Below are 13,627 nucleotides of genomic sequence, written 5' to 3' on the forward strand. Positions count from 1 at the left end.
GGTTACAACCCTCTCTCAACTCTATAACTCCAAAACACGAACCTTGATGAACAAGCCCGCTGCGCGGAGAAACAAGTTACGCGCGGTACTACCAGGGACATGGTGGGGATCAAACTTGGAACTTCTTGCTAATAAGGTGAGCGCTCCACCACTACACCACTACCACTTTCTTTTTATGTGCATATAATATATTTAAAAAAAAAATTTACAGTTTTGTTACTGAAATGTTGCCCGTGACAGCCTTCGCATGCAGATATACATTTTAATCCGTTTTTCCTGCAAAAACACATATTAGTTCCACACATATTTCCTGACCAAGTTTTACAATTACAGTGAATCATTTTTTATTATACTGGTTGGTGCTACAATCTTTGTTTGTTGGTATTGAAAGAAGACAATTATTATCTAATTTCCATACCCAGTCTTTTGGATCCAAGTTGAAAGATTCAAAAATAATTTTTACATTCAATAACCTGGAGATGAACTCTAAAACCATGAAAATAAGCAGCAGGATCTGTGGCTGGTAACCTTTCTGGTTTAATAATTCCTTCACAAACTTTTGTTTATATTTCAAATATCTATATATAGAAATAGATATTAAAAATATTAAAATATTTTCTCAATCTAAATCTAAATTTTCTTAATTTAAATGAATGACTTATATCCAAAAAATTAAAATTGAACATACAAATAACAAACACAATTTTCTTAATGAAGATTCTGCATTTCCACCTTCTTTTTTGGTTGCCCAGTAATCCAAAATAATTTCAGATACTGATTGTATACTACTCAATTTTTTCAGTAATTTTAAAAAACTAGGTTTTCCTTTTTTTTTTGATTATTTTCTCTTGTGACAAGATTTTGGGAAGAACTTTTTTCCATTTTGCTCTTCTGATGTGCTAGGTGTAGTTGAGGCAATTTACAATTTATTCAAATTTTTTTGTTAGGAATTAGCATGGTTTTATTAGTGTATCGTGTCCAAACAAGAGCTTTAAATACTATAATTTTTTTTTGCTTCAGATTTTTTCAATATTTAAAGAAACTTTTCTTTTATTTTATATAACATTCAAAACCCTTTTACTACCCGTAATAGTGAATCTAAAGAACACCATTTTGAAGACTTTAGATCAATTCCGCTCATCGGTGTTAGCATGAAATTAGTTAAAATCTTTTGAAAAAGTTCCTTAATTTGCTATTGATTCTAGTTCTAATCGGTTCTGACATATACCAACTATATATAGTTGTCAAACTATAGTGTTCATTTCACCTAAAAAACGTATTTATTTAAAATCTTATTCAAATTTAGACAAGCAATTGTGATTTTAAGAAGATTTTTTAAAAAAAAAAGAATCTTCGGTCTGGGTTTTTTTTGCTATAAACATTCATTTTTAATAATACCGCAAAATTTATAATTTTTTTTTTTTTCGTCTTTTCATAATTCACAGACCTGATTATTTAACGAAAATATGTCAACAAAATATCATACAGACACTACAATGTTTTAAAATTGCCTTGACTACACAGAGTGTTCATTAGATTTAATTGAAGATCCTTTATCATAACTATCAAATATAAGTGGTGGCATAATTTATTCTTATACAGCTGACATAGATCTTAACAATTTCTATAAACATCATACCTTTGCTCCAAAGAACTCTATTGAGTAAGCATCCTCAGTCGAGAATATATTTGCTCCAAAGAACTCTGTTGAGTAAGCAACCTCAGTCGAGGATATATTTGCGCAAATTGATGTTTTTGCTTGATTTAATTTTGTCATTAGGAAGAATCACTTTGCGCAAAGATGATTTCTTTGCTTTCAGCATTAGGTTATTTTAAAATAATGGTTGTGGGAGATGAGTAAGCTCATATCATATTAATCAAAGTATAGTTTAACATTATCCTCTCTTTCTACAATTGCTGCAAGCCTATTAAAAAGGAGCGTTGAATCAACACAACAATTAGTTTGCTTGTCTAGTTTTACGCTATTGGTCAAAACATCCAAAGAAAAAAATGAATTCTTTTTTTTTAAATTTGCTTCATTGAACTTGCGAATGTTGAGACAAATTTGTAGACGAATGCCTATGTTATCAGCTTCTTCACAGTTGACAAGATCTTCACCATTGACTAACACAACACCCGTAGATAATGAATATAGATTTCTACCATCAGTATTGAATGGATTTCTTACAGCAAACTATGTTCATAATCACAATGCACAAAAACAACTCACAATGTTCATAATCACACTAATCTTATAATACCCATTTTTTTATTGTTTTCCATAATTCCTAAGTCAAATCCAGATAATTTATGCATTCGTATAGGTTAATATGACACAGTCAATATTTTTGAAAGTATCTGTATTACCAAGTCTGATTAACTCTCCCTTGTTAATATCATTTTGCATTGCCATTTTATAAGTGCATTCAAGTCTGGATATATTTAGTTTTGATTCGTCAACTAAAATATCTAAAATATGACTCTTCGATGCACTCTGGACCAACATGTAATCTCTTAAGGCTCTTGCTACAGTTTTTCCTTTAAGCATATGTTTTACCGTATCTTCAGAGTAAACTTGCTCTAAAACCTCTTCCAGGCCAGTTCCTGCCATTAAGTTTCAGCCGTAAAGGCTGATCAAGCGTAACTCAGGGAGTAATTATTTTATATTTATTGGCTTCATCAATAATAAACAACAGTGCAGAATATATGCATGTTTATTCTGAATAATTTAAGTCAATAATAGAAATAAAATTTGATGAATGCTTTTTCATAAGTTGTTGTTGATTGTGATGTAGTATGCATCTTATAACCTTACCAGTTTGGCTGAGGATTATATTTTGAATTAAAAAACCATGCCACATACCAAGTAAGGTCAAGATTCATTTCGGGGACACAAAATACTTCAGATACAATTTATTTTATTGGTTCAAGACTTACATTTATTAAACCGTGATAGCTTGATCTGTGATAAGGCGTTATTTTTAAAGACACATCAGATAAATTTTTAATAGACTTGTGTTTCGAATGCAATATGCTTTCATAATTGCATTTAGAAGAACATATTGTTCCCTGTCCGGTCAATGTGCATGTAGTAGTGGTGTAGTGGTAGAGCGCTCGCTTTATAAGCGAGAGGTTCCGGGTTCCATTCCAACCACGCCCCTGGTAGTACCGCGCTCAACTTGTTTCTCCACACAGCGGCCTTGTTCGTCAAGGCTCGTGTTACGGAGTTATAGAATTGAGAGAGGGTTATAACCACAAGTAGCCTCCTCATCTGTAGTGGCCTTCTTGGCCTTGGAGAGGTGAATTATAAAATTTTTAAAAAAAAAAGTGCAAATCTTGTGATCTACATCAGCCACCCAATGTAGGATGTTCGGCTCTTGTTCTTGCGTGGCATTTACTCTACTAACTGCAGCAGATAACTTGAACAACTTGACTTCATTGGAGGATATTGAAAATCTAAATTTGTTAAAGTGATCCACAAGTTATTTTGTTCCAAATGATTTATCAATATCTGCGTCAACTCCAAATGGAATTGGTTCTATTATAGATCTTGGTCACGAAGCTTGAGCAATGGATTGCCCTAAACTAATTTGTCGAAGTTGTACAGTAATTAAATGGCTTAGAAATAGCTGTAAACTCTGTGGAACCCATTTGAGTCCATATTCAATATCACCCATATCTTCTAGTGACGGATATACAGATTTATTTTCATCCATTTCTATGATGACAAACTAAATTAGATTGACCAGAGAGTTCTTCAAAAAAAACATGATCACTATAATGTTCAAGTAATTTTCATTATAATGATTTTGTTGAGTAATATGGATAACCATTGCTAAGTTCTTTCATCTTAATGTGCACATCCGAAAGGGTATAAAGTTCGCAGTCAGTTCCTTCCTCTAACCAGAAACATAGTTTTTCAAAATTTTTGTTGATCATACACGAAATATGATAGATGGCTTCTTCAACTACAAGACATCAAACGAGAATGTACAGTATTTCCCTCAATCATCCTCTCTATTCAAAATATGTTCGATCATTTTGTTAATCAATGTTATGGTCTCAACTTTAGCAATCTGTGTATGTTTGTGGTCTACTTTTTTAGTACAAAGAAAACATTTTGATTTCCAATCAAATACCTCTGCAAATGAGGATTGTCGTTTTTTTTTTGGTACAGATAATGATTGATCTTTACGACTATCCACAAACTTTCTTCTACAGCTATGATGGACTAATACTGTTGTACAATTATGCGTGTCTGTTGCAACTGGTCTTTAAGATAACATTTGTATCAATGTTTTGAGACCTTTTCTATATACTTTGACATAACTTTCCTTGTCAAAGCCAAGCTTGTACAATACACAAACAGCACTTTTTCTTTTAAAAATGTAAAGACTATTACTACATGTAGCGTTTAACATTTATCTTGTAAGTTTTACGTTTCAATCAGACGCAAACTTTTTTCGTAGTAAAACTAAATTATTCCATTCATACGAAAATGTTTCATTGAAAACCTTTGTTATGAAAACAAAAGAATGATTATCTTTTGATAACAATAAATCTAATTAAGTTTTGTGCAGTTTAAACTTTTAATGCTTTTACACTTTTCAAACGCAATTAACTTTGAAAATAGTTGTTTTTAAGTTATAGTTCTTATATAAATATCGATCAGCATAAAATTTTCTATCCAACCATATATAGTTTATGATATTTTGGTGTTGTCAAAATTGGCTCATTTTTTGCCTGAAAAAAGGATGTTCCCGTAGCGCAATCAATGGGGCTTTTTTTTTACGCTCATTCAGAGACTGTCTGCTTCCTCTATGCAAAATTTCAGTTTTATACTTTTTTTGACCAGGTCAACTCGTAATTCTCTCCGAATATTGGTTATTCATTTTGAGACAACTTGTATAGCAACTGTTGCTAAAAGGCAACTTTCTAGAAATACTTTTTGTTATTTGAAATAATTTACTGAAATGTTTTTAGTCAGATGGTTAGTAAAACCAATTATAGAATTTTTTTTTATGATTTGATTTTTCATGTCTATCTTTATTTGCATTTTTTGAAAAATTTAAAAATTTATTTGCTGCTCAAATTTTTTGAGTTTTGACAAAACGCTTTAAAATTTTCTCTGAAGTATGACTACAGTTTGAACCTCAATAAGATATTATCACACTTACTAGAACCTTTTTTTTTGGGGGGGGGGGCAATTTTGGGGTAACAAAATGTAAATTTTGTCATAAATGTATTAACTTAATGTAGAGTTTTTTTTGGTTCACATTGTTTTTCACATATTTGTCATTTTATTAATATACCCTATAAATTTTAGCCCAATAACTGTTAGTTCTGGGGTATTTTAGGAAACAGAATCGTTCTTTTAGTTCCTGAGTTCAACATTTTTTTTAATTCTATTCCTAATTATTTTCAATAACTATACGCAAAATAACTTCCTTATTTGATGCAAATAGTTTATTAAATTTTGAGCTTTAATGGTATGAAGTACTTTATGATCTTGGTAAGAAGAAGTACCTTAGAAGTACTTTATGATTTTGGTAAGAAGAAGTACCTTAGAAGTACTTTATGATCTTGGTAAGAAGAAGTACCTTAGAAGTACTTTATGATCTTGGTAAGAAGAAGTACCTTATGATCTTGGTAAGAAGAAGTACCTTAGAAGTACTTTATGATCTTGGTAAGAAGAAGTACCTTAGAAGTACTTTATGATCTTGGTAAGAAGAAGTACCTTAGAAGTACTTTATGATCTTGGTAAGAAGAAGTACCTTAGAGAAGATGTTAATAAGAAGATGTTAATGGTATGAAGTACTTTATGATCTTGGTAAGAAGAAGTACCTTAGAGAAGATGTTAATAAGAAGATGTTAATGGTATGAAGTACTTTATGATCTTGGTAAGAAGAAGTACCTTAGAGAAGATGTTAATAAGAAGATGTTAATGGTATGAAGTACTTTATGATCTTGGTAAGAAGAAGTACCTTAGAGAAGATGTTAATAAGAAGATGTTAATGGTATGAAGTACTTTATGATCTTGGTAAGAAGAAGTACCTTAGAGAAGATGTTAATAAGAAGATGTTAATGGTATGAAGTACTTTATGATCTTGGTAAGAAGAAGTACCTTAGAGAAGATGTTAATAAGAAGATGTTAATGGTATGAAGTACTTTATGATCTTGGTAAGAAGAAGTACCTTAGAGAAGATGTTAATAAGAAGATGTTAATGGTATGAAGTACTTTATGATCTTGGTAAGAAGAAGTACCTTAGAGAAGATGTTAATAAGAAGATGTTAATGGTATGAAGTACTTTATGATCTTGGTAAGAAGAAGTACCTTAGAGAAGATGTTAATAAGAAGATGTTAATGGTATGAAGTACTTTATGATCTTGGTAAGAAGAAGTACCTTAGAGAAGATGTTAATAAGAAGATGTTAATGGTATGAAGTACTTTATGATCTTGGTAAGAAGAAGTACCTTAGAGAAGATGTTAATAAGAAGATGTTAATGGTATGAAGTACTTTATGATCTTGGTAAGAAGAAGTACCTTAGAAGTACTTTATGATTTTGGTAAGAAGAAGTACCTTAGAAGTACTTTATGATCTTGGTAAGAAGAAGTACCTTAGAAGTACTTTATGATCTTGGTAAGAAGAAGTACCTTATGATCTTGGTAAGAAGAAGTACCTTAGAAGTACTTTATGATCTTGGTAAGAAGAAGTACCTTAGAAGTACTTTATGATCTTGGTAAGAAGAAGTACCTTAGAAGTACTTTATGATCTTGGTAAGAAGAAGTACCTTAGAGAAGATGTTAATAAGAAGATGTTAATGGTATGAAGTACTTTATGATCTTGGTAAGAAGAAGTACCTTAGAGAAGATGTTAATAAGAAGATGTTAATGGTATGAAGTACTTTATGATCTTGGTAAGAAGAAGTACCTTAGAGAAGATGTTAATAAGAAGATGTTAATGGTATGAAGTACTTTATGATCTTGGTAAGAAGAAGTACCTTAGAGAAGATGTTAATAAGAAGATGTTAATGGTATGAAGTACTTTATGATCTTGGTAAGAAGAAGTACCTTAGAGAAGATGTTAATAAGAAGATGTTAATGGTATGAAGTACTTTATGATCTTGGTAAGAAGAAGTACCTTAGAGAAGATGTTAATAAGAAGATGTTAATGGTATGAAGTACTTTATGATCTTGGTAAGAAGAAGTACCTTAGAGAAGATGTTAATAAGAAGATGTTAATGGTATGAAGTACTTTATGATCTTGGTAAGAAGAAGTACCTTAGAGAAGATGTTAATAAGAAGATGTTAATGGTATGAAGTACTTTATGATCTTGGTAAGAAGAAGTACCTTAGAGAAGATGTTAATAAGAAGATGTTAATGGTATGAAGTACTTTATGATCTTGGTAAGAAGAAGTACCTTAGAGAAGATGTTAATAAGAAGATGTTAATGGTATGAAGTACTTTATGATCTTGGTAAGAAGAAGTACCTTAGAGAAGATGTTAATAAGAAGATGTTAATGGTATGAAGTACTTTATGATCTTGGTAAGAAGAAGTACCTTAGAGAAGATGTTAATAAGAAGATGTTAATGGTATGAAGTACTTTATGATCTTGGTAAGAAGAAGTACCTTAGAGAAGATGTTAATAAGAAGATGTTAATGGTATGAAGTACTTTATGATCTTGGTAAGAAGAAGTACCTTAGAGAAGATGTTAATAAGAAGATGTTAATGGTATGAAGTACTTTATGATCTTGGTAAGAAGAAGTACCTTAGAGAAGATGTTAATAAGAAGATGTTAATGGTATGAAGTACTTTATGATCTTGGTAAGAAGAAGTACCTTAGAGAAGATGTTAATAAGAAGATGTTAATGGTATGAAGTACTTTATGATCTTGGTAAGAAGAAGTACCTTAGAGAAGATGTTAATAAGAAGATGTTAATGGTATGAAGTACTTTATGATCTTGGTAAGAAGAAGTACCTTAGAGAAGATGTTAATAAGAAGAGGTAGATCAGTAAAATCTAATTGTAGGGAGTAATAATATTTCTTAGCAATCTCTAGTTCAATCTATAAATGATCTTTGATATGATCTACAGTTCGTCTTTACTTTTTACTTCACATTACTCATTTAAGTATTGCATATTTCATTTTGACAAAAACATTTTTTTGACGTTTTTTTTAGAAATAGGTTTTTATCAAACAAGGTTACATATGAAGTAAAGCATTTTCAAACACATGAGATATTCTTAATTACACAAAATACATTGGTATTTTCCAAAAGTACGAATTAGTTAAGTTAGTGTTTTAAAAGCAAAAAATGTTGGATAAAACAGTTTATTTTTCAAAATTGTTACAAAAATTGCTAAAAATTATGTCCGCATTGTTCAATGGCTTTCCCGTCTGTCTTTTACTTCTTATCACTGTCTTATATATAGTTGCACTAAGAGTTTTGGCAGTGAGCATTATAGAGTTGTGTAAGCTTTTTGATGCTAAATAATTCAAATTTCTTTTTTTTCTATTTAGATAAATATAAAATAAATATATGCTTCTTAATCATAGATACAGTAAACAATAAATATTCTGTTATGTTCGGATGAAAAATTATAGACTACTGATAAAGCGTTCCCTCCCCCTCCTCATTAACTTTGTTTTAAAATTAATTCCTGATTTTTTTCTTGATATTTCTACAGCCGTTTTTCAAAACGCCTTAAGATCAAAATATTTAAAATTGACTTTTTTATTAAATAAGCTAATACAGATGATATCAAACGTTATTGAATAATTTTTTTTTTAATTATGAAAAATTCATAAAGATTACTAGTTTCAAAAAACGCCTTAAAAATAATATCTGCTTTTAGCAGATATTATTTTCTAGCCCGCTTTAATTTTTGTTCCCTCCTCCCCATTGCATCTGTTTAAAATTTAAAAATTTTTAATGTAAAATAAATGTATTTAGAAGATGAAATAAGTAATAATACAAAAAGAAAAAAACAAATAACAAGGAAATTTCTATCCGCGCAAGACGTTTGTAATATATAATTTTGAAATTGAAGAACTGTTAAACGTAAAAACTCTAATTCTCTGGCCAACTAACTTTCCCGAAACTCTCTTCTATTAAGGGGGCGTTAAAGGAAAAAAGTGTTAAAACAAGTTTCGATTTTTGGATTGGATTGATTCCGGCTTTTAAATCTCTCGTAGTATATGGTAAAGTTGACACTTTTTCTCTCTGCTTTTTGGATAAAACTGATACTTCAATCGTGGGGCTATCATAGTCACAACGGTAAAACATGCTATAAGAACCACGTTTGAACTCGATTTCGGCGATGTTTTCCATTTGTGGACGAGAAGACAATTTATTCAAAATATATTGAGTGATTTTTTCCTTTAGCACAAAAATGTTTGTGGCCTTAAAAGATAAAAGGCTCACTTCGTTACAATTTTTATAACTTTTATAGAATTAAAATCAAACTTACCTGCAAAATTTCAACTTTTGTATTTCGTTTCACTGCTTCCACTCTTTGAATAAAAGCATTGAAATCGTACACGTAACTTTGCTTCAGTTGCTTCTCTATTAAATGATGAAATGAATCACAACTCATAAATGTGAGACCACTTTCTAAATATTTTAGTTAGATTTTGTTGGTTGCGATTTTATTGCCATTAATCATATATATCAAAAATATCACTAAACTCCAATTTTTGTTTTGAGCGGAGTAATTGTCACACCAAATAGTGATTTCAGATTTATCTCGATGTTCTTGCAAAAACAAATATGCAGAAATTAGCTCTTCTTTGCACCGCCCAGCAAATTCTTCATGCCAATCAATTGAAACTACACTTTCCCTAAATTTCCCACACACCCTAATTGATAGGGGGTGGGCCTTTTTGCAAATTTCAGGAGCTTTTTTCTGTGGTGGAAATATTTTTCTGAATTTGATCCTAATGACAGGTTTTGGGGAGGGGGCTTCCGACCCTCTAGCCACGGCCTTTATAAAGATCATTAAACAAGTTACTTTAGACTTAACATCTCAATTTAAACATTTTGTTGGGCATAAGCAGTGTTTATTAAGCACGATGCAATTTATATTTTCGTACGCCAAATATTTATTTCGCCTAAATAATAGATACAAAAGTAAGTCCATTTAATCCAATTAAGTCCAAGTATATCCAATTAGTCTATTTAGTAGTGACTAGATAATAAACCAAATCAATTAGTTTTAGTCATAAAATACAGATGTAAAAATTCACAAAATATAAGTGATAAGTAGGTAAATACTGAAAATAAAAATCGTAATTTTTCTGCCATTCAAAAATAAAATATTGAAAGTAATGTGCGACTTTAAAAAGCATACACTTTAGTCTGTTTCGAAATGCTTTCGTTCTTGTCAAATAAAATAATGGAAATGATAAAAAAAGAGAATAAATTAACTTTTCCGTTTTAGATTTAATCTGAAAAAAGTCTATTCACTGAGTAAAAGTTTTTTTTACAAAGTTAAATATGGGCATTAATTAGATCGTTTGCCTTATTTTAGATATTCCTATTAAGAAAATCTAGCTAAATTAAAAAAATTAACTGAATATCCTTAAAAACAATTTTAATTAATTCAATTTGAGTTGATTTGGGTTAAAAACAGGTCCGCGGCATATAATTTCATGTAATAAAAAAAAGTCACTTCAGTTTTGTAATGTTTAACACGATTGACAAAACCAAGACTTATAGTTAGAAGCTTCAGGTTGATACCACATCTTTTTTTGGTTGATACCATCTGTTGTTTTGAGTGGGTAATGCTTCTTCATAGGATCTGTGATTTTTTGCATCTTTTAATGTCTTCTTTTGTTGTGCTTTTTGATTTTCCTCTGAAGCTTCACTGAAGTCAATCTTTAATTGCTTTTATTTTGCGGTCTTCCAATACGTACACAGGTATGAGTGGAGGGTGTTACTCAAAAATTTACGAATACGTACAGGGGGAATGTTAAAGAGAGCTAGTACATACGCGATTCGACTATCTCTCGTTGTCTATCTCTCGTAAAACTTGATTTCTTTTTTTTTATTATTAACAAAAGCTTTGCTTTTTATAAGTTTAAAAATCAATAATCTGTTTATTAACCGAATTAGCAAAAAAAATGTTTGTTTTTAATGCTTTAAAAAATGTATGCATTGGAAAAGGGGGGTTGGTTTTGTAATGAATAATGCGTAGAGGGAGGGGAGGGTCGTTAAAAGTATTTAGGTGCGTATACGAGGATTGTCTATGTCAGTGGTTTTACTGCGTACGTACTTAATGATTGTCCCCTTTATGGTCACATCGATCTGTTCTCTCAATAGCCTTGGATGTACTACGATTTTTGTTTTTTACAATACTCTTTATTGTATTATTTTCAATATTCTTTTTAGGGTAACTGCTGATGCGGACTACTTATCTCAGACACAACAACTGAGTTACACATACTTTGGATACGTTGCTTGTCATAATACCTCATCGTCGCTCGCCAAGTTAACTTAAATTAGTCAAAATATATGTGTAAATATATTTGTGTATATAGGTCTCTAATTATATCAATTACTTATACAATATGTTGATTATAATAAATATATTTTATATTTACGTTTTTTAAATATAGTTAAAGCAATTTATAATTGACTTTATATGAAATAAACTATATAGATTTTTATATAGATATTTTAAATTCACGTTTTAAAAACACTCTATAAACAAAATTTTAGAATTCTGTTTATATTAGATGAAATAAATTTTTTGTATACAATATAAAAATTATATTGAAATGTTTATTCTTAGTCTTGCAGACAGTTACTGCGTCAGCATTAAATTTTCTTGATAAATGTTTGTAATATATTTTGTAATGAAATAAATAATGAATTTTTCAAGAACGTGTATGTAAAAAATGTATTACCAGGCTGCCTAACATAACTTGGTGCTCCAATATTTGTCAACTTTTTGATTTAAAAATATGTGCATAATTAAATGGAAAAACAATGTGTACGTAATGCCAACAGTTATAAACAATGTCAACATAATAAGCAAATCTTGATTTTCCCAGATGTACTGCAATATTAATACCGAGAACTTTGTATTCATTTTGGGTTATTTGGTAAGTTGTATGGGGGTGCTTATTTCCTAAAATATCTTATGACAAAACCTGTACTAAACTAGAAAACATTTCTTCCGAACTTCCACAGGGATCATTTCTAGGGCCTTTATTATCTATATAAACGATATTTACTTATCTTCTAGTGTATTAAATTTCAATCTTTTTGCTGACGACACTTAGGTTTTTTATTCCCACTCAAACATAGAGTCAATCTTTATCACTAGGAATCGTGAGCTTGACAATCTCAATGAATGGTTGAAAGCCAACAAACTATCTCTAAATAAAATTAACAGCAAATATATTCTTTTTTCTAAATCCTCCAAATCTGAAACTATGCCCCTAAAACTCCCAAATATTTCAATAGAAAAAACTAATTTACAACGGACATTCTGCATTAAATTTTTAGGCGTTTTACTTGACGAACAAATAAGTTGGAAAGACCACATTAATTTAATAGAAAATAAAATTTCAAAGAGTATTGAAATTATGTACAAGACAAGACATATGTTGAATAAAAACTGCTAAAAACTTATCTACTTTTCATTTATCCATAGCTATATCAGTTATTGTAATATTGTGTGGGCCAGTATTTATCCATCAAAATTAAAGCGTATCTTAAATAAACAAAAACAAGCAAGCCGCCTTATATTAAATGCTAATAAATACACCAGTGCCAATCCGCTGCTGAGAAAGCTTGGAGTGCTTAATGTTTATCAATCAAATGTTTACAGTATTCTTTTATTCAAGTTTAGATTTAAATATCGTATGCTGCCAAATATTTTTGACGACCTTTTTGTTATTATAAATCATAAATATCAAACAAAGCATTCATTGCACAACTATCAGGTACCAAAAACCTTATTAAAACAGTCTAATTTCTCAATAACATACCGAGGGCCACATTTGTGGAACTCATTCCTTCCAATTGAAAGTAAAACTATAATTTCACTTCAAACTTTCAAAGTTATTTAAAAAAAAACAGTTACTTGATTATGACATATCTCAAATTCTATTTTATTTTTAATATCTTTTTTAATTCTTAACTTTTCTTTCGTTTGCTTAAAAGCAAAACATTTTTTTTTTTTTTTGCTAATTTATCTAAATTTGTATTTATTTCCTTTTTTTTATACATATATATTTTTATGTATGTAAAAATATTTTTTTTTTATGTATAAAAAAATGTAAAATGTTTATTTAAAAGTATTTATATTATTCTATTGATATTGTAAAATTTTATGATAGATATATGATAGTGTAAACGATCCAACGGGGCTAGATGATAAGACTTGTGTCTTCTGCCTGCTCCGGTCATATCTTAACTCAAAATATTTTGTAAATAACTTATTATGAAAATGAAGAAATAAATTATAAAAAAATAAAAAAAAATGACGTGGAGGTTAAACCCCGTTTCATCCGAAATAATTAACTTTGATGTTGATTTATGCTGAATTTCTCTTGCATAACTCTATCTTAAATCAATAGTTTTTATATTGTTCTTTTCTTGAGGAACCAGTGAT

At 29.8% G+C, this 13,627-nt stretch overlaps 1 protein-coding gene across 1 annotated transcript in view; it reads left to right on the forward strand.

Annotated features, from left to right (window-relative positions):
- Positions 1 to 11,889, forward strand: part of LOC100209377 (transmembrane protein 106B) — a 66,871-nt gene extending 54,982 nt beyond the window's left edge. Inside the window, exon 7 of the mRNA XM_065810992.1 lies at positions 11,395 to 11,889. Within this exon, the coding sequence (XP_065667064.1) occupies positions 11,395 to 11,503 (109 nt within the window). The 3' untranslated portion in view covers positions 11,504 to 11,889. The remainder of the gene's footprint in view (positions 1 to 11,394) is intronic.
- The last annotated feature ends 1,738 nt before the right edge of the window (positions 11,890 to 13,627 follow it).

The sequence above is a fragment of the Hydra vulgaris genome, chromosome 11 (assembly GCF_038396675.1).
Source record: "Hydra vulgaris chromosome 11, alternate assembly HydraT2T_AEP".
NCBI classification, from domain to species: domain Eukaryota; kingdom Metazoa; phylum Cnidaria; class Hydrozoa; order Anthoathecata; family Hydridae; genus Hydra; species Hydra vulgaris.